Genomic DNA, 26,356 nt, shown 5'->3' on the forward strand with positions numbered 1-26,356 from the left:
AGGTTTAGGAGTGTGTCTATGGGAATGTTTGACCATTCTTCCAGAAGTGCATTTGTGAGGTCAGGCACTGATGTTGGACTAGAAGAAGACCTGCCTCGCAGTCTCTGCGCTAATTCATCCCAAAGGTGTTTTAACAGGTTGAGGTCAGGACTCTGTGCAGGTCAGTCAAGTTCCTCCACCCAAAACTCACTCATCCATGTCTTAATAGACCTTGCTTTGTGCACTGATCCAAATTATTTGGTGGAGGGACTCTTAGCCCTTGTACACACGGTCGGAGAATCCGTCGGAATGTGTCCTATCGGACCGTGTCGTCGGATAATCCGACTGTGTGTGGTATGCATCGGACTGATTCCGTCGGACCCAATTTTCCAACATGTTGGAAATATTTCCCGACCAACTGGGCCGGTCGGACATACTCCGATCATGTGTAGCGAATTTTGATCGGACCAAGTGCCACGCATGCTCAGATCAAATTCCTACATCATAGCTATTGGCTACTAGCCTGAACATAGTCCCATCGTAACGAAATTACGTCATCATGTTCTGAAAGATCGGATTTTTCGACAACTTAGTCCGACCGTGTGTATGCAACAGTTTCGGACAAGATCCGACGTACAAAATCCGACGTACAAAATCTGACGGAGAAAATCCGACGGATTTGGTTGTTGAAATCTCCGACCGTGTGTACAGGGGCTAAGGGTGTCAGCATACCAAGACATTTTGGACAATTTTGTGCTCCCAACTTTGTAGGAACAGTTTGGTGATGGCCAATTCCTGTTTCATGCATGACTGTGCACAGTGCACACTGCTCCTTAAACACACCAAAGAAGTAAACAAAAAAACTTGGGGGAAAAAAAAAACTTGCACTCAGGTGTGAATGGAGCCTTGAGCAACAATAGGGGCACGCTGTTTGCGTAAAAAAAAGTCACCAGAAATTAAATTTTATGCTAATTTGAACGGTTGACTGCTTTATCTCGGAGGAAAAAAAACACTGGAACTGATCATGTAGTTATAGCAGACAGACTATTCCACTCAGGACTCAGTAAATAGGATTCAAGTGTAATCAAAGTGTCAGCTTCAACAAAAACAGCAACCGGTAGGACTCAATTAAGTTTTCCAAAGCCTTGAAATGTATATAAATGTCCAGCAGAGGATTGTTTTTTTTTTTTCTTTAACAAGCATGAAACTGAAGTTTAAGTGGAAAACTTCTGATGCCAGCCCGGTATATAAAACATCACAGATGGCAAAACCTCAAATATAAATATCTGTAGTTACTGGCGTGTGGTGTAATGAGTATCCCTTTTTACTAGCAATTTATGTTTCACATACAGACTAAAGCTGCAAATTTGCTTCTCATTGCGCAGAGAAGAGACAAAAATATCCTAGCGTTAACATAACAAAACATCTAAAATGGCACTGTACAAAATGTGCACAAAAGCCCCATTTATAAAAAGCAAACTATATTTCTGCTGAAAATCAGTGAAGGTTTTTCTTCATCTAAAACAAAAGCAACAATTATGTATTAATTACAATATGCTGAGGCCGAGTCAGAGCGGTTTGTACCTTGGAAAGCCATAAAGATCAGTAACCTAGAAACAGACAACTTAAATTAGGGATTACATCCAATTAGTCCCCATGCACTACAAAGAGATCTTGTCTGGGTGGCAGCACGCCTGCTCTGTTTGTTCATGTGATATTTTGTCAGTAATGCGTTAAGTACCACATTATCATCCAGTCTTGTTTATTATTAGCCAAACATCTAGATAAAAGCACAGTTCATGTTAGGGGCTGCTCCAGCAGCTTTCATGCTAAGGGGTATACTCTATTGATACATTGCATTCACATGGAACATGATAAAATCTGGGAGTTTTTTCCGTCACGTCAAGCAAAATTATATATAACAACAACTTCTTGTTCAAGATATTCTTTTATGATTTATGCCGCACCCACTGACACTTACCTTTTTTGCACTGCCCCTTCACCATGTTTGCTTGTCAGAGCCCTATGTCAGATTCCAATGTAAGCTCTGTGTCAGTCAATGATGGAGCTTACATAGGGTTCTTCTCTACTCCCCTAGAAGTCAGTATTTTGGCTTAGTGATTGGCCCCTCTCTCCCAAGCACTGCATCCTGGGAGTAAATGGTTAGGGTCACAAACAATAGTTCCTAGCTCACTTACCAGCCAGCCTGCAACAAACCGAATTGACCCTGTCTAACAATACACGGTAACGGCCACGTCACGGCACTCCAGGCCTGACTCTATAATTGTGAGTGTCTCCCAAGTTGGAGCACATTTATAATAATAGATAGATTAAGAGCAGGTATGCCTGGAAGGAGCCCACCCCTCCTTAAAGGTATAGGATCGCACTGGACACCCATCTATAGCACAATGGCAGCGAAGGTATCCAGTGCGTCCCCTCACCAATTCACAACAGGGTCAGACATAGTCAGACAGGGTCAATTCGGGTTTGTTGCAGGCTGGCAAGTGAGCTGGGTATTGTTCGTTTTTTGACATTCCTTCCTTCCATTGCTCCTTGCTGCAAAGGCTAGTTATAGGTTGGGGTGGTTGCTATTTGTTTGTACTATAAGGAATTGGTAAGGGGATGACTGGATACCATCGCAGTCATTGTGCTATTGCTAGTGACCAGTGCATCCCTGTGCCTTTACGAAGGGATGGGGTCCCTCTAGGCATACTTTCCCTTAATCTATTTATTATTATATATGTGCTTCGATTTGGGGGACTCTCAGAATTACAGAGTTATGCCCTGTACACACGGGCGGTTTTTCCATCGCAATAAACACTGAAGGTTTCTCCGACGGAATTCCGCTGAAGCTGTCTTGCATACACACGGTCACACCAAAGTCTGACCGTCAAGAGCGCGGTGACGTACAAAACATATGACGGGACTAGATAAAGGAAGTTCAATAGCCAGTAGCCAATAGCTTCCGTCTCGTACTTGCTTCAGAGCATGCGTTGTTTTTGGTCCGTCGGATCAGCATACAGACAAGCTGCTTTCCCGATAGGAATTTGTTCCGTCGGAAAAATTTAGAACATGTTCTCTTTCTAGGTCCATCAGAATTTTATGTAAAAATTCTGATGGGGCATACACACGATTGGAATATACAATGAAAAGCTCCCGTCTGACTTTTTCTGTCGGAAATTCCACTCATGTGTACATGGCATTAGCATTGCAGTGCTTGCGCATATATTTTGCAAATGTGTGCAAACTAAACCCCTTGTATTTACTATGTATTGTTAGACAGGATCAAATCAGTTTGTTGCAGGCTGGCTGGCAATTGAGCTGGGAATTTTTGTTTGTTTTTTGGCATGCGTTGCCATTCCATGTTCTCCTTGCTGCAAAGGCTAGTTATAGGTTGGGGTGGTTGCCATTTGTTTGTAAAGGTTATACGACAACCCCACCCCACCCCACCCACCTGTAGAATATCCAACTAGCGAGCAGAGTGCCAGGAAAGTGCAGCAAAGGGGAGGATTGTCAAGAGAATAAGTCACTTTGTCTTGAATTCCCTAGTTGACTAATTCTCTTTGCAATGTCCAAACATTTAGGGTTCAACTTCAGCCAAAACTTTTATTTTTGTTTTGGCTAAACCAGGGAGTTTTTATTGGCAACTGTGCCCCCAGTTGGGAGATTTTCACTTTCTGTCCAGTTGACAGGTGGAAGAGAGGGACAGAAATGAAAAGTCCCTTGTCATATAGAACAAGGAAAAGGGGCATGTTTAGTAGAATAAAGAAAGCTCAAAAGATCGTTCAGGTTTTTCCTGGACATGTACATGCCAAATCTATATAATCATGTCTGACACTTGTGTGGCACCTCTCAATTGTGTAAGAAATACATTTGACAAATGCATGCAAACCACTTATGCATACAGTATGTATTTCTTCTCACCATTTTGTCATCCAGTTGAATGGTTTGCACCTCAGCATTGCCAAATTATATCATGTAATGGGAAAATGAAAAGGGCTGCACTGCAAACCAGTTACAGTTTGCATAACTTATTCAATCACCATTTATAATCCACCTGATCTCCTCTTCTAGGTTTTACTTGACAAGAGCTTAATCAGGGTTTATGAGTAAGCTCTTATCAAGCGAAACGCTTCAGCAGAGGAGCCCAGGTAGATTGCTTGATGTAGTGGGTGATTGAGTAAATGATACAAACAATAACTGGCCCGAGTGCAGTTCTTTTCCTTTATCTATTACATTATATGCAATAAATAAGGGATGACCATGGAGCTTAGTAGATGGTGCACAAGTATTTTGTGTGAAGCAGTGGATCCTTTTCACAGGCAAAAATAATAACTTAATCATCAAATGCTATATCAGTAGCTTTAGGCCACAGACTGATCCATTATTAGAAGACATATTTGGGTATTCTCTGGAATTATCAGGCCATCTTTTACTGAATGGGAAAAATAACGAGTGCCTTGGGCACTAGGTGTCTTTTCTGCTCGAAATCCCCTCTCAAAAACACAAGTTTGGTGGGGGGTGGTTTTCTGCCTATAAGAGCATATGCCTGTAAACTCCTGAAAAGGCCATAGTGTGCATGGACACATTGGCTAACATGGAGGGGAGTTTCCAGGCAGAAAACATGAGCTCAAAAAAGCTCAAAAGCCTGTAGGAGCAGCTTCTTTGAGTGCAGTGTGCAACAGAAAACAACTAATCCTAAGTGGACAAGATAAAAGGAAGGTACTATGGCAATTAAATCTCACTCTTGGAGCATCCACTGCATTTTAGAAAAATACTAGGAGTTATCTTCTCTTATTGTATACATATATTCTATAACTTTATCTAAAATTCTATCAGAGTAATGAAAATCCTCAACACACAAAGCTGCAAATCGTGGTGTTCAGTGGGTATTATTAAAACCATGCACTCCTTGATACTTCAATTACAAGGAGTACACTAAGCTATATGGTTAGTTACAAGCTAGTCACCTGCAAACTGTTTGCTTTGTCCTGCACTGCACCAAATGCATATCTATCATATTGCATGGCAACACTTGAAGCTGAACTCCTATTCGAAAATGGTCCAATGTCAGGCTGAGACTTAGGGCTAAAGATACATATACTGAATACATTATCCCAATGATACTCAAATAACCCAGAGTATGCCTGCACCTTTTACTTTGAAAATATAGCACTAACCTTCTGTGATTATATCATTATTTCCTTTTACAAAAACTGACAATTGTACACAAACTTAAGATATCAGCACTGCCTCTAAAAAATGTTACAGAAAAACTTTGAACTGACATAGCAGCAATGAATTTATCTGTCTTTTAGTAAGAGTATAGTGCTACTGTTCTTTATGAGGTGTGAGCATTTATCTATTTCACTTTGCAAGATTACTGTTTTACTTCCTATCTCCTACTCAAATAAGGCAAACACTCCAGCCTACCAGGTTTTCCCGCAGTCATGTTTGGGTTTCTACAAGTTTTTATATGTACTGGCCTTCAATCAAAAACATAATACTACCACCTAGTGGACAAATTCTATAACACATGCAATATCAAGGGTGTCCTTTATCAGTATTCTTGAAATTATGTATTAGAACAGGAGTCTCTAAACATTTCAGTATAAGTGTCACATTGCATAATTTACAAATATTCACAGGCTGAAAAAAAAAAAAACATAAAGAGTTTCTCCCCAGTATCAGTCTCCCCTTACATCACAGCACATCCCCACCCCCGCCTGTTGTTAGGGTCACCCTTTTATTAGGGTCCCCATCAAATTCCCCTTTACTTCAGCAGCGGAGACCATAGGTAGCCTGCTGACCTTAATCCTCAATCTGTGCATATTAAGGAAACGCCACTGACCCTAGCTATCGGATAAAATATTGTAGCTGGCCAAATGTGGCCCATGTGCTATAGTTTAGCGATCCCTGTAGTATAACAAAAGTGAAGTGGAAAACGTTTTATAACATTTATAACAGTGGTTTGTCATAAATGCCTCTAAACAATTAACTTTGAATGCCTGAATGCAGTTTTAGCCACTTACCTGAAGCGGACGCAAAGCAGCCTGGAATGTGTGGGGACCAAACAGTGCTGTAAATAATATTTTCATGGCCCGTGAAAGTGCAAAGTGACTTCTCAACTAAGGGATCCCACTAAAAGCAAAAAAATTAAAAAAATTAAAAAAAATTAGCTTAGGAAACAAAAAGGGAATGGGTGTTCATAAGGTCAAAGCACACTACATTTCCCTTGTAACACTGGAATTTACAAGGAGTGAGACAATGTTGAGAAATTCCCCTAATCCCTTCCTCCAATAGAAGATTGAACCACCCAGCCAAACCGCATTCTACTATGCCCCACGGAAAGATCACATGTGGCCAGCTATGGATAATATAATTGTCATTTTATGGGCTATAACCCACCAGAAACTTTATAGCAGATATTAGTGACACATATCTCTGTAGCAATTTGTTGCTGACTACAAAGGTGCCGCTGTAGCTAACAAAAAGGTTGCTCTATGCAGCTACAAATTACTGTTACATTGGATGACACAAATACCTAATGAAGCCAGCAAATAATGCAAATGGCAATGCCACTGTACTACAATCTAGGGAAACGCCATAACACTGACCTTTCATTCAGTGCAATTCATTTTCTCAAGCAGCATAATTATGAGTAATAATATGTATTTGCCACCTTTTTTTGCTGACTTGTCTGGTGAATCCCCTTGCTCACTTAAAAAAAAAAACTAGCAAAAACCCAGGCTTTGCCACACTGGTAATTTCTCACCTGCACCACTTTGTGCTTCCGAAAATCAGCTTCGGAAACATTTGTAAAAAGAGACAGAGTGGAACTAAACCCTACTTTACAGCGAAGGAAGCAGCTATCCACACATGTGATCAGCTATAACCTCAACCATTTGATCACTTGACAGTTCGATTGACTGCTGACATAATCATACTAGTAACTGTAACAGTTATCAGTCAAGAAATGCCTTGAATTTAAAGGATAAGTTTTCCTTAAGGAAGATGTAATACCCCCGTTTAGAGTGTAACTTGTTTCAGCTCCTGCCCCCTGCCCTCTTGAGAGTGGTAGGGGATCCTCTCCCTTGCAGCTGCTGTCACATTTAAAACTAGCATGGCTGTGCAGGGCTCTGCCCCAAAGCCACATCATTTACAGGGATATGTGAATGAATAAACTACAGGTCCCATCTGCCACCACAGCAGAGGAACTTGTAGTTCTCAATGGACTAGGAGTCTGCTGATCAGCAAACTCATAGTCCATTCACTCTTTCTCCTGCTTTCTAATTAAAAGCCCATACAGAGGAATGGGCAGAAAGGAGGGAGAATATTCAATGTTTTGCAGACTCCTGTAATTATTTAACTGCAAAAATATACACATTCATAATTTTGTGAACTTAGGCTTTAACTGATTTTGTAAGCAGTTAAATCGGTGGGTTTATTTCCACTTTGATTTATAATGCTATACATGTCACATGGATCCGCAACAGTCAAAAATGGGAGTACAAGGTCAAAAACAGTAATTTATTAAACTGTCACTATTACAACCCTCAAAATCAGTCAAGGCTTAGCAGTGGCAAATTCTTGGTTATGCAATAGTGCAGCTGAGATACTGCCAATATAGAGATGCACTGAAACTCTTGGCTGGGTTTGCCCTACAGCAATAGTAACAACATCTTCCTAGCTGAGAGTAAATAAAGGCAGCAGATGTCTCCACTGTCACAGAGAAATCATCAGGCAATTTAGTGTTTCAGCCGTGTCCAGAAGGCAAATTAGGTGCTACAGTATCTCACAAAAAGTGACACCCCTCACATTTTTTTAAATATTTTATTATATCTTTTCATGTGAAAACACTGAAGAAATTACACTTTGCTACAATGTAAAGTAGTGAGTGTACAGCTTGTATAACAGTGTAAATTTGCTGTCCCCTCAAAATAACTCAACACACAGCCATTAATGTCTAATCCACTGGCAACAAAAGTGAGTACACCCCTAAGTGAAAATGTCCAAAATTGGGCCCAAAGTGTCAATATTTTGTGTGGCCACTATTATTTTCCAGCACTGCCTTAACCCTTTTGTGCATGGAGTTCACCAGAACTTCACAGGTTGCCACTGGAGTCCTCTTCCACTCCTCCATGACGACATCACAGAGCTGTTAGATGTTAGAGAAGTTGCACTCCTCCACCTTCCATTTGAGGGAGCCCCACAGATGTTTAATAGGGTTTAGATCTGGAGTTATGCTTGGCCAGTCTATCACCTTTACTCTCAGCTTCTTTAGCAAGGCAGTGGTCATCTTGGAAGTGTGTTTGGGGTCGTTATGTTGGAATACTGCCCTGCGGCCCAGTCTCCGAAGGGAGGGGATCATGCTCTGCTTCAGTATATCACAGTACATGTTGGCATTCATGGTTCCCTCAATGAACTGTAGCTCCCCAGTGCCGGCAGCCCCAGACCATGACACTCCCACCACCATGCTTGACTGTAGGCAAGACACACTTGTCTTTATAATCCTTACCTGGTTGCCACAACACACACTTGACACCATCTGAACGAAATAAGTTTATCTTGGTCTCATCAGACCACAGAACATGGTCCAATAATCCATGTCTTTAGTCTGTCTTCAGCAAACTGTTTGTGCGTTTTCTTGTGCATCATCTATAGAAGAGGCTTCCTTCTGGAATGACAGCCATGCAGACCAATTTGATGCAGTGTGCGGCGTATGGTCTGAGCACTAACAGGCTGACCCCCCACCCTTCAATCTTTGCAGCATAGCTGGTAGCACTCATACGTCTATTTCCCAAAGAAAACCTCGGAATATGATGCTGAGCATGTGCACGCAACTTTTTTGGTCGAACATGAGTGGAACCCATCTTGTTAAACTGCTGTATGGTCTTGGCCACCGTGCTGCAGCTCAGTTTCAGGGTCTTGGCAATCTTATAGCCTAGGCCAGTGATGGTGAACCTTGGCACCCCAGATGTTTTGGAACTACATTCCCCATGTTGCTCATGCACTCTGCAGTGTAGTTGAGCATCATGGGAAATGTAGTTCGAAAACATCTGCAGTGCCAAGGTTCGCCATCACTGGCCTAGGCCATATCTTTAGGTAGAGCAACAATTCTTTTTCTCAGATCCTCTTGGAGTTCTTTGCCATGAGGCCCTTTTTAACAAATGAAACCGCCAAGCTCCTCATTCACTCTCTTGTTATCTCCCTTGTTATCTCTCGCCTTGACTATTGCAACTCCCTTCTCACTGGCCTACCTCTCCATAGGCTATCCCCTCTTCAGTCAATCATGAATGCTGCTGCCAGACTTATCCACCTTACCAACCACTCAGTCTCTGCCAACCCTCTCCTCCAATCCCTACACTGGCTCCCAATCACCCAGCGAATTAAATTCAAAATACTAACCACAACATACAAAGCCATTCACAACTCTGCCCCGAGCTACATCACCATCTTGTCTCCAAATATCAGCCAAATTGTCCCCTCCGCTATTCTACTCTCAAGATCTCTCGTCTCCTTCTCCCATGCTTGTCTCCAGGATTTCTCCAGAGCTTCTCCTATCCTCTGGAACTCACTACTTCCACTGGTCCGGCTATCCCCTACTCTTGCTACCTTCAAGTGATCCCTGAAAATGTATCTCTTCAGGGAAGCCTACCATGTCTAATCTCTTATCACTTCCACTTCCACAGCTCATTCCCCACAGTTACAGCCTTTTGTACCACCTGCCCCAACCTATTAGATTGTAAGCTCTTCTGAGCAGGGCCCTCTTAATCCTCTTGTATTTTATTGTATTGTAACGGTATTGTCTCCTTTTATATTGTAAAGTGTAAACTGTTGACCAGTATGAGAAAGTGAGAGCAATAACACCAAATTTTACACACCTGCTCCCCATTCACACCTGAGACCTTGTAACACTAACGAGTCACATGACACCGGACAAATGGCTAATTGGACCCAATTTAGACATTTTCACTTAGGGGTGGACTCATTTTGTTACCAGCAGTTTAGACAATAATGGCTGTGTGTTGAGTTACTTTAAGGGGACAGCAAATTTACACTGTTATAGAAGCTGTACACTCACTACTTTACATTTCTTCAGTGTTGTCGCATGAAAAAATATAATAAAATATTTACAAAAATGTGAGGGGTGTACTCACTTTTGTGAGATACTGTACTTTGTTCTTTACACTTACTAGTTTAGCAGTATGATCCCAAGACCCTGACACCAGGAACTGCTCTCCTCTTGTCTGACTCCAGTCCACACTGTAAACCTATAAGAGAAATATGAAAAAGTACGGTAGTCTATTACCAGTCAGCTTATAAAGGACAGGGAGGAAAATTTAAAACATTCTCACTATCGATGCAGAACCACAAAAACATTTTTATGCTTTATGTAATTTTGACATGAATGAATTGTAAAACAATATTGCACAATAAACAGCCGCAACTCAGTAAGTACTGAATATACATATCATTTATAGAAAAACCCTTCTATCTGATAAACAGTATTGCAGAGAATAAAAATATATCACGGATATACAAATACAATGTATAAGGAAAGATCTGATGACATTCACGGACAGCATATAAACACTTCTCTCAGACCAGCCAGTTTTCTCCTGGAGTACATGGGCCTCTAAAAATGAATAGGGCAGAGTAGAAGGGCAAAGTTCTGCTACAAGCACCTATTATGAACTGCTGAGATCTTACAAAGCAAAGTTTATAAGCTTCCAGCAATAAGAAAGACTCCCTTTCTTGCTTGATAACAGGTAGTGGCAGCTCAAAAAAGCCTACTTAGGTACAGGGCATTGCTAAAGATATTTGAAAAGCTTATTCAAGATCAAGTAAAGAATCACAAACAATTAGGCCTTTAAATTTACAGCTTTCTGTGCAAAGAAATTCCATCTAAAGATATGCAAAGGTTTTTAACCACTTGCTTACTGGGCACTTAAACCGCCCTCAGTCCCAGACCAATTTTCAGCTTTCAGCGCTGATGCACTTTGAATGACAATTGCGCGGGCATACAACACTGTACGCAAATGAAATTTTTATCATTTTTTTCCCCACAAATAGAGCTTTCTTTTGGTGGTATTTAATTACAGCTCGGAGTTTTATTTTTTGCTAAACAAACAAAAAAAGATGCAAAAAAAAAAAAATCATGTTTAATAGTTTGTTATAAAATTTTGCAAACAGGTCATTTTTCTCCTTCATTGAAGTGCGCTGATGAGGCGCCACTGATAGGCTGCATTGGTGGGCACTGATAGGCTGCACTGGTGGGCACTGATAGGCATAGTTAAGGCGGCACTAATAGGCACAGATAAGGCGGCACCGATGGGCACAGATAAGGCGGCACTGATGGGCAAAGATGGGCACAGATAAGATGGCACGGATGGGTGGCACAGATGGGTGGCACTAAGGGGCACTGATAGGTACCACTGATAGATGGGACTGATGGGCACTGATAGGTGGCACTGATAGGTGGCTCTGATAGGTGGCACTGCTGGGCACTGATGGGCGGCACTGCTGGGCACTGGTAGATGACACTGATGGGCACGGATATGTGGCACTGGGGTGCAGCACCTTTGTTGAGGCAGATTGTGGGCACTGCTGGGTGGCACTGTGGGCACTGCTGGGTGGCACTGACGGGGGCACTTATTTTTTTATCATCTTTATTGATGAGGGGGCAGGTGGGCACTGGCAGGGGGCAGGTGGGCACTGGCAGGGCTGGCCGTGATTGGGACTGATGTCCCGATCACGGCCGCCGGTGATCGGCTTTTTTTTTTCTCCTCATAATAGCCGATTACCGGCTCCGTTATATCACATGATCAGCTGTCATTGGCTGACAGCTGATCACGTGATAAGGGGTCGGGATCGACCCCTTGCTCTGATCGGTGATCAGGCGAGTCTCATGGACTCGCCGATCACAGAGCGCGCCGCGCGCGCCTCTCAGGGGGCGCGCAGGCCGCTCGTGCACGGGACTACGTCAATAGACGTAGTCCCGGAAAAGGAGATCCGCGCTGTAGCCGTCATTCGGCTATAGCGTGGGTCCCAAGAGGTTAAAGGGCCATAGCTTTCTAAAGGTGAGCCTAAATAAAGTCAAAACCTTTTATTTTCAAAGAGTCAGAAAGGGTTAAATCCTCTGTTGCATTTTATTGTAATATGTGTCTACAACACCAGGGAGATTCACTATTCTATTTGTTCTGGTGACTAGGGATGAGCTTGGGTACGTTTGGATCCTAGCACATGTGAGTGAACCCGCCAGGAAGCAGTCTCTGTATTAAGCCAATCATCTGTACTTAGGCAATCATCTGCAGTCATGGTGTTCCCTGCCCCACAGCCATATGCATACACATCCTTTATACAGTGCCTTGAAAAAACAAATATAGATCCCTTTAAATTTTCCACATTTTGTCATGTTAAAAAAAAAACGTAAATGTATTTTATTGGTATTTTATGTGATAGACCAACACAAAGTGGCACATAATTGTTAAGTGGAAGGAAAATGATAAATGGTTTTCAAAATGTTTTACAAAAAAATATGTGAAAAGCTTATTCAAGATCAAGTAAAGAATCACAAACAATTAGGCCTTTAAATTTACAGCTTTCTGTGCAAAGAAATTCCATCTAAAGATATGCAAAGGTTTTTAACCACTTGCTTACTGGGCACTTAAACCGCCCTCAGTCCCAGACCAATTTTCAGCTTTCAGCGCTGATGCACTTTGAATGACAATTGCGCGGGCATACAACACTGTACGCAAATGAAATTTTTATCATTTTTTTCCCCACAAATAGAGCTTTCTTTTGGTGGTATTTAATTACAGCTCGGAGTTTTATTTTTTGCTAAACAAACAAAAAAAGATGCAAAAAAAAAAAAATCATGTTTAATAGTTTGTTATAAAATTTTGCAAACAGGTCATTTTTCTCCTTCATTGAAGTGCGCTGATGAGGCGCCACTGATAGGCTGCATTGGTGGGCACTGATAGGCTGCACTGGTGGGCACTGATAGGCATAGTTAAGGCGGCACTAATAGGCACAGATAAGGCGGCACCGATGGGCACAGATAAGGCGGCACTGATGGGCAAAGATGGGCACAGATAAGATGGCACGGATGGGTGGCACAGATGGGTGGCACTAAGGGGCACTGATAGGTACCACTGATAGATGGGACTGATGGGCACTGATAGGTGGCACTGATAGGTGGCTCTGATAGGTGGCACTGCTGGGCACTGATGGGCGGCACTGCTGGGCACTGGTAGATGACACTGATGGGCACGGATATGTGGCACTGGGGTGCAGCACCTTTGTTGAGGCAGATTGTGGGCACTGCTGGGTGGCACTGTGGGCACTGCTGGGTGGAACTGACGGGGGCACTTATTTTTTTATCATCTTTATTGATGAGGGGGCAGGTGGGCACTGGCAGGGGGCAGGTGGGCACTGGCAGGGCTGGCCGTGATTGGGACTGATGTCCCGATCACGGCCGCCGGTGATCGGCTTTTTTTTTTCTCCTCATAATAGCCGATTACCGGCTCCGTTATATCACATGATCAGCTGTCATTGGCTGACAGCTGATCACGTGATAAGGGGTCGGGATCGACCCCTTGCTCTGATCGGTGATCAGGCGAGTCTCATGGACTCGCCGATCACAGAGCGCGCCGCGCGCGCCTCTCAGGGGGCGCGCAGGCCGCTCGTGCACGGGACTACGTCAATAGACGTAGTCCCGGAAAAGGAGATCCGCGCTGTAGCCGTCATTCGGCTATAGCGTGGGTCCCAAGAGGTTAAAGGGCCATAGCTTTCTAAAGGTGAGCCTAAATAAAGTCAAAACCTTTTATTTTCAAAGAGTCAGAAAGGGTTAAATCCTCTGTTGCATTTTATTGTAATATGTGTCTACAACACCAGGGAGATTCACTATTCTATTTGTTCTGGTGACTAGGGATGAGCTTGGGTACGTTTGGATCCTAGCACATGTGAGTGAACCCGCCAGGAAGCAGTCTCTGTATTAAGCCAATCATCTGTACTTAGGCAATCATCTGCAGTCATGGTGTTCCCTGCCCCACAGCCATATGCATACACATCCTTTATACAGTGCCTTGAAAAAACAAATATAGATCCCTTTAAATTTTCCACATTTTGTCATGTTAAAAAAAAAACGTAAATGTATTTTATTGGTATTTTATGTGATAGACCAACACAAAGTGGCACATAATTGTTAAGTGGAAGGAAAATGATAAATGGTTTTCAAAATGTTTTACAAAAAAATATGTGAAAAGTGTGATAGCCACAGAGCACGTCCATTGCACAGAGCAGGTAAGTATAACATATTTATTATTTAAATTTAAAACAACTGCCTTTAAAACCACACTAAAAGAAAAGTAATAATTGTAAACTGTATAACTGGGTGCATAAATGTTGGGCATGTAAGCAGTAAAGCAAATCAAAGAAAATGTATGCAGAATGTATTTATATTTAGGGCTGAAACAACTACCATATTTATTGGCGTATAACAAGCACCCCAAGTTTAGGAGGGAAGTTTAAGGAAAAAAACTTACATTTAAATGCCCATCAATGCAGCCTTGTCAGTGTCTTTTGCAGCCTTGCATTGCAGCCTTGTCAATCATTTGCAGCCTTGTCAGTGTGGTTGCAGGCTTGCCGTTTAAAAATAGCACCGCTGAGATACGGCGCTTGGTAGCTTTTTTTTTTTTTTTTTTTTTTTTTTTCTTAAGGAAAACATTGTTTTTGTATGGCCAGCATATAATATATTACAGTTCCGTTTGAAAATCTGCAAAACTGTCAAAAAATTTTTCTTTAAATAAAAAAATATCTGAGTCTGATGTTAACCTCTAAGACCCCTTTCACACCAGGGCGTTTTGCAGGCGCTATAGCGTTAGAAATAGTGCCTGCAAAACGCCCTAAAGAAGCTGCACCATTGTTTGTAGTGTGAAAGCCCCAAGGGCTTTCACACTACAGCGGTGCGCTGGCAGGACGTCAGAAAAAAGTCCTGCCAGCAGCTTCTTTGGAGCGGTGAAGGAGCAGTGTGTTTACGGCTCCTCCACCGCTGCTCCCCATTGATTTCAATGGGGCAGCGATATAATCCCGCCGGCAAAACGCCGCTATTGCGGCTTATTGCCGGCGGTTTTAACCCTTTCGCGGCCGCTAGCGGGGGGTAAAAGCGCCCCGCTAGTGGCCGAAATGCGCCGCAAATCCGGCGGCCACGCTATCAGCGGTGTGGTGTGAAAGGGGTCTAATAGTATATACAGTATATATCTTCTCTGATATATATATATATATACACATATATATATATATACACACACAGTATATCTCTTCTGTCTGTTATTCTCAGAGTGGATTAGAGATTTTGCTCTCTAACCATATAGTTGGTTATTTATATTTACCACCGCATATAGATATTTAAAGTGAAGTTCTGCTAAAAATAAAAAATAAATTAAGTCAGCAGCTATAAATATTGCAGCTGCTGACTTTTAATAACCTAATACTTACCTGTCCCAGGGTCCAGCAATGCAGGGGAACGAAGCCCTTCTCATCTCCCCCTCCTCTTTGTGGTGCATTGTAACTGTGAGCGCCCGGCTGTGGCTTCACAGCCGGGCACCCACTGTGCATGCGAGAGCGCAGTGACCGGTCGGCCAATCATCTGGGACCTGTGACGTGTCCCAGATGATTGTCGAGAGGGAGGGGGGAGAGGTGATTTCCCTTCTGGTGCCACAGTGTGCCGGAAGTGGGAGCTTGAACCCTCTGAAAAGAGGCTACCCCCCTCCCAAAAAAAAATGACATGCCAAATGTGGTATGTCAGGGGGTCACCTCCCTGAAAGCGAAAGTTCAATTTTTGGGTGGATCTCCACTTTAAGAATAATTTGCCTTTTTATAAACTTTACATATTAACAAAATTATACACCCCACTTTTAAAATCATTAACCAATTAATCGAAACAATAATCAGCCAAATAATCCATTATGAAAATAATCTCTAGTTGCAGCCCTAACATTACAACATAGCCAAATACAGCCAAACAAAACAAGGAAACAAAAGAAAAAAAGGGGGGGGATCGGGGGGTGGGGACACAGAGAGGGGGAGAAGGGGGGAAGGAGGGGGGGTCATCAAAGGGTGAAAGTGACACAGTCAGGGTGTAAGTAATCACAACAATCATAGCAGTGGGGAGTAGCGGAAATAAATGTTGCATGAGTAGAAGGGCTCCCTGCCTGCCCCGGATATTCGATCCCCTTGGGGCAGGCATCCCTCACCAAGCAGTGGCAAAAGGGGTGTCCCTATGCTCTGACTCATTGGAGGCGGCATATTGGACTGTTTTTGTACCCTTTTTTCCTCCCCAAAAAAATTCACATGAAACAAAATTCGGGGTACCTAGGACGGTCAGTAACCTAGAGACCAACCAGGCAGCCCAAACAATAGAGCCCTTATGTGTCACATGGGTACAACAATTTTATAAACAAACTTAAATAGATTCTCCATCATCAGAAAGGAGAGGGGAGAAGAGAGATAAAGAGTAGGAGTACAGCAGGTAAGTAAAGAAAACAAAGAAGATGAGGGTTGTTGTTGAAGGTTAGAAAGGCATATGATCGAGCTCCCACCCGGCCCATCTACGAGATGGGTCGACCATCAGGTGGATCCTGTGGTAGTTGACTGATGGCGCGCCTGGACGAGTCCTCCGAATGCGGGGTCGGCTAATATAAGCAATGCGAAATCTAAGCTTGAGGGAATCGTGGCTGTATTACGTACGTGTGCTTTCCATACTGACCAAGTGAGATCAAATCTGTTGCTGGTGCCTCTGCAGGTCGCAAGCCAGCCTTCTGCCTCCATGATCTCCCCCACCTTCCCCAACCAGTCCTGTTCGCTCAGAATCTGCGCGCTTTTCCAATGGACGGGTATAAGGCGTTTCGCTGCATTGAGGAGGTGGGGGAGAGCACTTCTTTTGTAGCGAGACAGGGGCATGGGGGGGAAGTGGAGCAAAAAATGTTTAGGCAATGCCGGGATATCAACACCCAAGCCTTCCTTGAGGTGTATACCGACCATGTCCCAAAATGGATGGAGTAATGGGCACTCCCACCAAATATGGAGGAACGTACCCCTCTCTCCACATCCCCTCCAGCACCTATCGGAGGCCGAGGGGAAGATCCTGGCCAGTGTAGTTGGAACCCTGTACCATCGTGTCAACATTTTGTAGCTGTTTTCTTGGGTTTTAGAGTCCACCGAGCTCGTGTGTGTTAGGTGGTAGAGGTGGGAGAGTTAATCGTCCGTGAAGGTAGACCGGAGGTCCCTTTCCCATTCCCTGATAAAATGAGGCGTGGGGTTAGGCGTCGAGTCCTCGAGCATTCCATACAATGCTGAGATCATATGAGGTAGTGGGTCTTCAGAGGCCCACATGCTTTCGAACATTGTCAGGGTGGTCCTAATCCGGGTCAATCTGTGGCATTTGGCTACGAAAGTTTCCCCCAGGGACCCAGGGTGCATAGGCCAAGTCCCGACCCGCCATTGTTTTTTCAAGGGGGACCCATCTCTTGAGAGATGTGTGGAACTTCCAGTTCAGAATGCGTTGCAAAGCAATCGCTTGATAATATTGGGGGATATTAGGTATGCCCAAGCCTCCTTTTAGCTTGGATCTCTGTAAAGTACCCATGGCGAGTCGAGGCCTCCTACCCCCCCCCCCCCCCATACAAATTTGATGAAAAGGCTGCGAAGGACTGCAATAAAACGCTTTGGTTGGTGGATCGGTATCATTTGCAATAGAAATAGGATACGAGGTAATACCGTCATTTTTAAAATGTTCGTCCGGCCCAACCAGGTAAATAGTGCCTTGTCCCATGACTGGAGGTCTTGTGTGAGCCATTGTAGTAGGGAGGCGTAATTGTGCACATATAAAAGAGTCGTGGCAGTTCGTAAGCTGTATCCCCAAATACGTCATAGAAGATGTGGACCAAATGAAAGGAAAAGAGTCTCTCAGGGAGGGCATCAATTGCTGAGGGATGGTGATTGGCAGAATCTCCGATTTTGTGTAATTAATGCGAAAGTTAGAGACCTCTCCATACTCAGTCAGCTCCCCCATCAGGCTCAGCAATGAGACAAGGGGGTCAACCACATGGAAAAATATATCATCCGCATAAGCGGAGAGTTTATGTTCAAGGGAGCCTACCTGTACCCCCCTGATATTTGGGTTTGTTCTGACCCTCTGGGACCACTTAAGAAAGGTCCAGTCCACGCGATCGAATGCCTTCTCCGCATCCGTGGACAGGATCAGATAAGGAGGCATCCGATCGCGTGTATGCGCCCAGTGAATAAGCTGGATGGCCCTGTTGGAGTTGTCCCTGGCCTCCCGTCCAACAATAAATCCAGTCTGATCAGCATATACGTCAGGGAGTAGATGTTTTAAGCGATTAGCCAGAATCTTAGAGAAGATCTTAAGGTCCGTGTTGAGGAGAGAGATTGGGCGATAGCTCTGCGGTTTGGTAGGGTCCTTACCCTCCTTAGGAAGCACCGTGATATGCGCTAACGAAGTCTCCTGGGGCAGGTGTCCAGTGGTCGCCAGGGAGTTAAGGAGAGCACAAAAGGGTGCTTGCAACGTATCCATTTTTTTAGATAATATGCCCTGGTAAGGCCATCTGGCCCCGGGCTTTTGCCAGTAGGCAGGGACTTGACAGTCGCCAATAATTCCGTTGATGTTATAGGGAGTTCCAAACCCGAGACTTGTTCTAAGGTCAGGGTGGGAAGCCCAACTGAGGAGAGGTAGGAGGAGATTCTAGTCCGCTTAAGCAATATTTTGGCTGCAGAGGAGGCGGAGTCCAGGCTGTATAAGGACTCATAGTAGTCACGAAACGTTGCTGCAATTTTTGAGGTGTGTTGTGCCAGTACACCTGAGGCAGAGTGCAGCTTATGCACATGTGCTAGGAGCCTTTTTTTTCCTGAGGGCGCGTGCCAGTAGCCGGCCGCATTTATTGCCGTGTTCATAGTATGCGTGGGCCATATAGCGTAGCTTACGGTTAATTTTACGGTCTAGCAATTTTGAAAAGAGCTGTCTGAGCTTGGTCAGACGCCTGAGCTCATCCGGATCTGACGTCCGTTTGTGGCTGAGCTCCGCACGTCGCAACGCCAGCAGAACCCTCTGAAAGTCCGCCTGCCTCTCCCCATTAAGCTTGGCTCCTAGGGCAATAAAAGTGCCCCGGACCACTGCCTTATGGTCTTCCCATAACATGCCCTCGCCAACCTCTCCGCATTTTCGGCAAAATAGTGCTTCAGAGTCTCCTGTACCCCTGTTGCCACCCCCAAGTCGTCTAAGAGGTTTTCGTTTAGCTTACAGGTCCGAGGTCTGGCCAGGGCCTGAGTTAGGGATAAGGTGAGTGTCACTGGGGCATGGTCAGATATAGTGATGTGGTCGATCGTTGCCCCCGGTAGCAGGTAAAGGGTGTCTTGGTCGACCAGCAATAAATCAATTCTAGTGTATACTTTGTGAACACCGGAATAAAAACTATAATCTTTCTCTGAGGCGTGAAGAGCCCTCCAGCAGTCTACCAATGTGTGTCCCTGTAGAGTCTTCCTAAAATGTCGCAGGAAAGCATAAGAATGGGCTGATTTATTCGTCGAAGTGTCCAGGAGGGGGTCAGGGCTAACATTAAAATCCCCCCCTAGGATCAGTCTGCCCTCACGGAAGTCCGCCAGCTGGGAAAGGACCTGGTCAATAAATGTAAGCTGTTGTGTATTGGGAGCGTATAATGTGGCAAAAGTGTATTTTTGGCCCATAATGATGCGTTTTAAAAAAACATACCATCCCTGAGGGTCTACTCTGTGGTCCAAGGGTTGAAACTGGCAGTGCCTATGTATGGCAATGGCCGTGCCCCCTTGATTTTGGTTTTGGGGAGTAGCTAAGGTACCATTGCGGGAAAAGGTGTGTGGGCAATTTAGGGGGTGAGGAATCTCTGAAGTGAGTTTCTTGTAAAAAAAAGCACCTGTGCCCCCAATCTTTTCAATTCCAACCAAAGTCTATTCCGCTTATTGGGGGAGCATAAGCCACATACGTTATATGATACTACCTTAATTGTAGCCATGTTGTAGGCGGGAGTGCCGTCCAGGTGTCAATTCCCCATCCTGCCAGGACCGGTGAGAGGACAGGAGGTGAAGGGAAGAAAAAGGGGGAGAAAAAAGCAGAGAAATGAGGGAGAAAAGAAACAAACATTACTATATCATTGAAGATACAATAGGGGACCACAGAGGTCACAGGGGCAGTCCGCGGTGATACCCTGTTCTGCTTGTCTGACTCATGCAGCCCTCTCTGAGTCAGGGGGCAGCATAAGTGAGGCAAGGTGCCAATATCCGGGCTCTCACCCAATTCGTGTGGTCCTACTTGGGAGTCGTGATCGGACATGGAAAGCCAGGGAGTTCCCGCTCCCCACACTAACTAAAGCATTGAATGTCCGGGAACATGGTATCATGTCAAAACCTTGAACAGATCAAAAAGACCAACAAAGGTCGGAAACAGACCAAGTCCAGCAGCAGTTCATTGGTTAGATCTAGCGCCAACTATGGGCAAACTTCCAGCGCATGTGGCTAAAGAAAAATTAGTAAGTCAATCAATGGGCGCTGCCCAACGTCCGTCCCCGGTCTGTCCCTGCAAGAATAAGATGCTGTGTGCTTCTTCAGTCCCTCGCAGGGGACTCTCGTCTCGCTGCGGCAGAGGAGGTCCGTTTGCGTACCCGGGAGTTCCTGACCTGCTGCCAGGGCTGAGGCGCTGGTAACATCAAAGGGCCGGTGGAGTGCCTCCAGTCAGGAAAGTCTACAGGCCCCAGCTTCAGTTGTGACAAAAAACGTGGGAGGTCATGCTTATTGCGTAGAGTGGCAAACTTGCCATCCTTGTCTGCATGAAGGCTATAGGGGAACCCCCACCTATAGGTGATGCCTGCTGCTCGCAAGGATTCCAGGAGAGGGTGCAGTGCCCTGCGTTGCATCAGTGTGCGGCGTGACAAGTCCTTATAGAAGAACAAGGGGGCTCCATCAAATTCAAAATGGGGGCGCCTACGCATAAGCTGCATAATTCGGTCCTTGATTGTATATCTATGGAGCTTGCATATGACATCACGTGGGTTATCTGCATCCTGTGAAGGGGGTCTGAGGGCCCTATGTGCCCTGTCAATCTCCACTTTTTCATTAGGGGGGAGGCCCAGCAACTCCGTGAATATGCCTTGTAAGGTGGGGATAATGTCTTTAGCGCCTGTTGCCTCCGGCAACCCCCTTATGCGAATATTGGACCTGCGACTGCGGTTTTCATAATCGTCCAACTTTGAGATTAAAGCCTCTATACGGTCATCCTGGGCTGCACACTTGTCTCCTAGCTGTGTTATAGCTGGCAAGGTCTCCTCAACAGTCTGTTCTAGGGTCTCCAGCCTTTTGCCCAGCTGAGTGGTATCAGCCTTCAGCTGCTCAATCTCCTGTTTAAAGGCCTTCTCCACTCTGGTGGCAAAGCGGTCCAGGTCCTCTCTAGTGGGGAGAGACCAAATGTGCTGCCTTAAGTCCCTGTCTGTTGCCAGCTCTGCTAAGTCAGGTCCCAGGCCTAGTGAGGCCGATGAGCCAGGGGATTCAGGGGGAGCCGCATCGCTTACTGATCGTGGCGTCTATATAGGAGACCCTCCATGCTGCGACTGAGGTGCTGGATATAGTGCGGCCTTCCCTGCAGCGTCCGTCCTCCTGTCCTTCCCGGGCGTCATTTTGGACAGCTCGCCGTGCGGCTGTGTTCCGCCGCCGAAATAGGAGCCAATGGAGCAGTAGCAGCGTTTTGCCGTAGCCTGTGTTCTGGAGGAGGCCCTCCGGTGTCTGGACGTGATCTGTGTGGGCTGTATGGATCCGCCGGATCGGGCTGATAAAGCTGCTGTGTGTGAGGAGCTCAAGAGGTCTGCTTCCTCACTCGGCCATGTCCAAGCCACCTGCAATGTGTGTTTTAACACATATTACTCTTTGTAATGCTTATGAGCTCCTCAGTAAATTTTAAAGTACAACGAAAGGCTCCTCTATGACTGGATCCCCTTCCCAGACACTTCAGCTCACAGTAGGAGGCATGGTGGCATACTAAGGGGGATGCAGTCTGCACCAGCTGCCAACTCTCTGTAGGTACTGTGGCCACCTGACATTTGTTTTTACAAAAATAAAAACAAACAAAAACAAATGTCGTCACCCAAAAGAGTTGGCACCAGCTGCTCCCCTGACAGTGGCAGTTCAGAGCCAAGGGGAAGCTCTTGCTCAGCTTTGGTTATATGACAGAGCCGAAGGGATGACTTAACCCCACTCTTAACTGTCACTGCATCTGGGCTAAAGATGGGAGTCTGTACGAAGAAGTTGGTCTTGACTGAGGGAGTCTGTGTGCTGGGGGCAGGTGTATTTCTGTACTGGAGGGTCTTTACTGGGGGAAGGGGTGTCTGTGCTAAAAGGAGTGTCTGTCTGTTTGAGGGTCCTGTGCTGGGGAGGCGGTCCATCTTGAATGGTTTGTTCGTGGGGGTCCGTCTATACTAAAGGGTCTGTGATTGGGGGGTCAGTCTGTACTAAAGCGAGTGGTGATGGGAGGGGGGGTTTGAGTCTGCACTCAGAAGGTCTGTACTGAGGGGGCAGGCTGGGAGGGACATTTAGGAATGTTAGGGGAGATCTGTACTGTAGGGGATATGAGCCTTAGGGGAGATTGCTACTGAGAAGAGGGGGTAATATTTTCCTGTACTTTGTATAGGGGTCTGCACTCTGAGTAATGCAATCATAACCCCTGCACTATTTGTGTATGCACACTGTAACCCTGCACTCGCTGCTTAATGTGCTCCTGAGCCCTTAATAATTACTGTTTAACCACTTAAGGACCGCCGCATGGCAATGTACGTCGGCACAATGGCACCGACAGGCACAAGCACGTACATGTATGTGCTTTACTTCCAGCGGGTGGGGGATCCGATCGGACCCCCTCCCGCTGGCTGCGGCGGTCCGTTTCGCTTCAGGAGCGATCCGGGATGAGGGGATGGCCGTTGGTTTCTGCCCATCCCCTCTCGATCGCTCCTGGCGAATGAGAAGTTTCCCCCGCCTGTGTAGTGTAAACACAGGCATGGAGGAAGTGATGTCATTCTCCTCTGGGCGGTCTTTTTGACTGGACTGCGAGGAGAACTGAGAAAGTAAGTGCACCAACACTACACTGACATGTAGGTACACATAGGCACACAAATCACCCCCCGATCACCCCCGTTTTTATAGAGCTAGGTACCCCCATATACTACCCAATAAAGGTTTTAACCCTCTGATTGGCCCTAGTTAACCCTTTCACCCCCTTTTGCCAGTGTCACTAAGCAATAGTTTTTCTGATCGCTGCATTAGTGTCACTGGTGCCGCTAGGTAGCTAGTTATTTTTTATGTTCACCGCCAGGTTTTTATAGCGTTAGGTGCCCCCATATACTACCTAATAAAGATTTTAACCCCCTGATTGCCCCTAGAGTTAACCCTTTCACCAGCGATCACCGTATAAGTGCCACTGGTGACGCTGGTTAGCCAGTTAGTTATTTAGGTTCCCCGTCAGGTTTTTATATAGCGTCAGGGACCCCCATATACTACCTAATAAAGATTTTAACCCCCTGATTGCCCCTAGTTAACCCTTTCACCAGTGATCACCGTATAAGTGTTACGGGTGACTCTGGTTAGTTAGTTTGCTTTTTATAGCATCAGGGCACCCACCATTTATTACCCAATAAAGGTTTAACCCCCTGATCACCCGGTGGGTGATATCAATTAGGTTTTAGGGTCAGGGTCTGCGTCTCTCCAGGCAGTGCTAGGTTAGTGCCAGTACCGCTAACACCCACGCGCAAAGCATACACCTCCCGTAGTGGTATAGTATCTGAACAGATCAATATCTGATCTGATCAGATCTATACTAGCGTCCCCAGCAGTTTAGGGTTCCAAAAAAACACATTGTTAGCGGGATCAGCCCAAATACCTGCTAGCACCTGCGTTTTGCCCCTCCGCCCAGCCCACCCAAGTGCAATATCGAATGATCACTGTCACTTACAAAACACTAAATACATAACTGCCGCGTTCGCAGAGTCAGGCCTGATCCCTGCGATCGCTAACAGTTTTTTTTTTTTAAAGCGTTTTATATTTAAATCCTGAAGGCGGTTTTCGGGGTCCCGTACGCGGCTAGGCTCCCAAAAAGTCCCCAATATGTGGTATCTCCGTACTCGGGAGAAGCAGCAGAATTTATTTTGGGGTGTAATTTCACTTATGCCCATAGCATGTGTGAGCAATATATCATTTAGTGACAACTTTGTGCAAAAAAAAAAATTTTAATATTCCTGCAACTTGTGGCAAAATATAAAATATTTTATGGACTCAACATGCCTCTCAGTAAATAGCTTGGGGTGTCTACTTTCGAAAATGGGGTCATTTGGGGGGGGGGGGGGGTTGTGCTATTTTGGCATTTTATGGCTTTCGAAACTGTGATAGGTAGTGAGGAGTGAAATCAAAAATTTGCACCCTTAGAAATCCTGAAGGCAGTGATTGGTTTTCGGGGTCCCGTACGCGGCTAGACTCCCAAAAAGTCCCATATATGTGGTATCCCCGTACTCAGGAGAAGCAGCAGAATATATTTTGGGGTGCAATTCCACATATAACTATGGCATGTGTGAGCAATATATCATTTAGTGACAACTTTTTGTAAACTTTTTTTTTTTTTTGTGTCATTATTTAATCACTTGGGACAAAAAAATAAAAAATATTCAATGGGCTCAACATGCCCCTCAGCAATTTCCTTGGGGTGTCTACTTTCCAAAATGGGTCCCTTTTGGGGGGGGGGGGTTGTACTTCCCTGCCATTTTAGCACCTCAAGAAATGAGATAGGCAGTCATAAATTAAAAGCTGTGTAAATTCCAGAAAATGTATGTATGTTTGTAGACGCTATAACTTTTGCACAAAAATAAATATATACGCTTATTGACATTTTTTTTTTTACTAAAGACATGTGGCTGAATACATTTTGGCCTAAATGTATGACGAAAATTTAGTTCATTCGATTTTTCTTATAACAAAAATTAGAAAATATATATATATTTTTTTTAAATTTCAGTCTTTTTCCTTTTATATCGTAAAAAATAAATATCGCAGAGGCAATCAAATACCATCAAAAGAAAACTCTATTTGTGGGAAGAAAAGGACGCAAATTTCGTTTGGGTACAACATTGCATGACCGCACAATTACCAGTTAAAGCAGTGCAGTGCAAAATTGTAAAAAGACCTCTGGTCCTTAGGCTGACAATTGGTCCGGGGCTGAAGTGGTTAAGATAGGCTGTGTCGATAAGTATATGTAATGGAACAATTTTATTTATTTTTTTAAATGAGTGTGCTGAGGTTTATACATGTCTGTTAGATTCTCATTGAGGCACAGTCATAAAAGTACATTTTAGAAAATAAATGTGGTATATACTGTATGTGCTGTGTATAGCAGGGGTAGGCTCAAGTTTTAGTGAATTATGCGCTTTTAAGCTGTTTTATGACCCTGGATCATTTTTGTGGGAGGGAAGGGGGTTATAAAATATTATATCCCCCGGGTGCCAGATATGCTATGTACACTGAAGTGACAAGTACATTTTTTTCAATCCACTGCAGTTGGAGCTAACACAATGTATACGTCTGGTTTTTAACCAAATTTTTGGCTACCATAGCAATACCATACTGTTTTCAGCCTTCCAGTTTCTTGCTGAGGTAGCCATACTAACATTAAAACTCACACATGGAAGCAGACCAGGTGACTAAGGATGCATTACAGCCCCGGACACTTGCTGGGTCTGTGCAACTCACAGATTCCACCCTAGTTCTGGCCCAGTATAGCTGAGATTAATTATGCAACTTTAAGGACCCAGAACGAGAAAAACAAGTGGTCCACAGGGGACAACTTCTTACAAAACAACACTTTGGAAAACTTGATCATTTATGTCTGCCAGCCACTCTTTTCCCTCCAGCTTACCATGTCATCAGTCACAAGCAGTTATGGCTGCCTTAGTAAATGAGCGTGGGATAGAGCCAGGGTTCACCACAGTTGTTTTTATAACATACCACTTCTTGTTTTACTGGTTACCAAAGGTGTTACCAAAAGCTGAACATCCCTTCCAGAGATAACAAAAAGATATATATCCTGATGCCCAAGTCAGGATCTTACGAGTATGCATTTTGTCTGTATGGACATGTTTTCTGGATGTCCAGTGGCAAATGCTACTGCAAAGGCCACTGTAAAAAGTGCTATCAGAAGTAGTTTGTAAGTACAGAGGGTAACAGAGGAAATAATTTTTATAGGAGAGTCCTTATTAGAAGTTTTGAGGTTTTATTTTTTACACCCCCTACTGTCTGCAAT

At 44.6% G+C, this 26,356-nt stretch overlaps 1 protein-coding gene across 1 annotated transcript in view; it reads right to left on the bottom strand.

Annotated features, from left to right (window-relative positions):
* PEX7 (peroxisomal biogenesis factor 7) overlaps window positions 1-26,356 on the bottom strand; it is a 367,801-nt gene that overhangs the window by 284,979 nt on the left and 56,466 nt on the right. The window contains exons 4-5 of the mRNA XM_077486784.1: window positions 10,176-10,253; window positions 6,012-6,120 (exon numbers count right to left, since the gene is read on the bottom strand). Of these exons, the coding sequence (XP_077342910.1) occupies window positions 6,012-6,120; window positions 10,176-10,253 (187 nt within the window). The remainder of the gene's footprint in view (window positions 1-6,011; window positions 6,121-10,175; window positions 10,254-26,356) is intronic.

This window comes from Lithobates pipiens, unplaced genomic scaffold, assembly GCF_037356315.1.
Source record: "Lithobates pipiens isolate NorthernLeopardFrog02 unplaced genomic scaffold, aLitPip1_a1.2 Scaffold_18, whole genome shotgun sequence".
Lineage (NCBI taxonomy): Eukaryota > Metazoa > Chordata > Amphibia > Anura > Ranidae > Lithobates > Lithobates pipiens.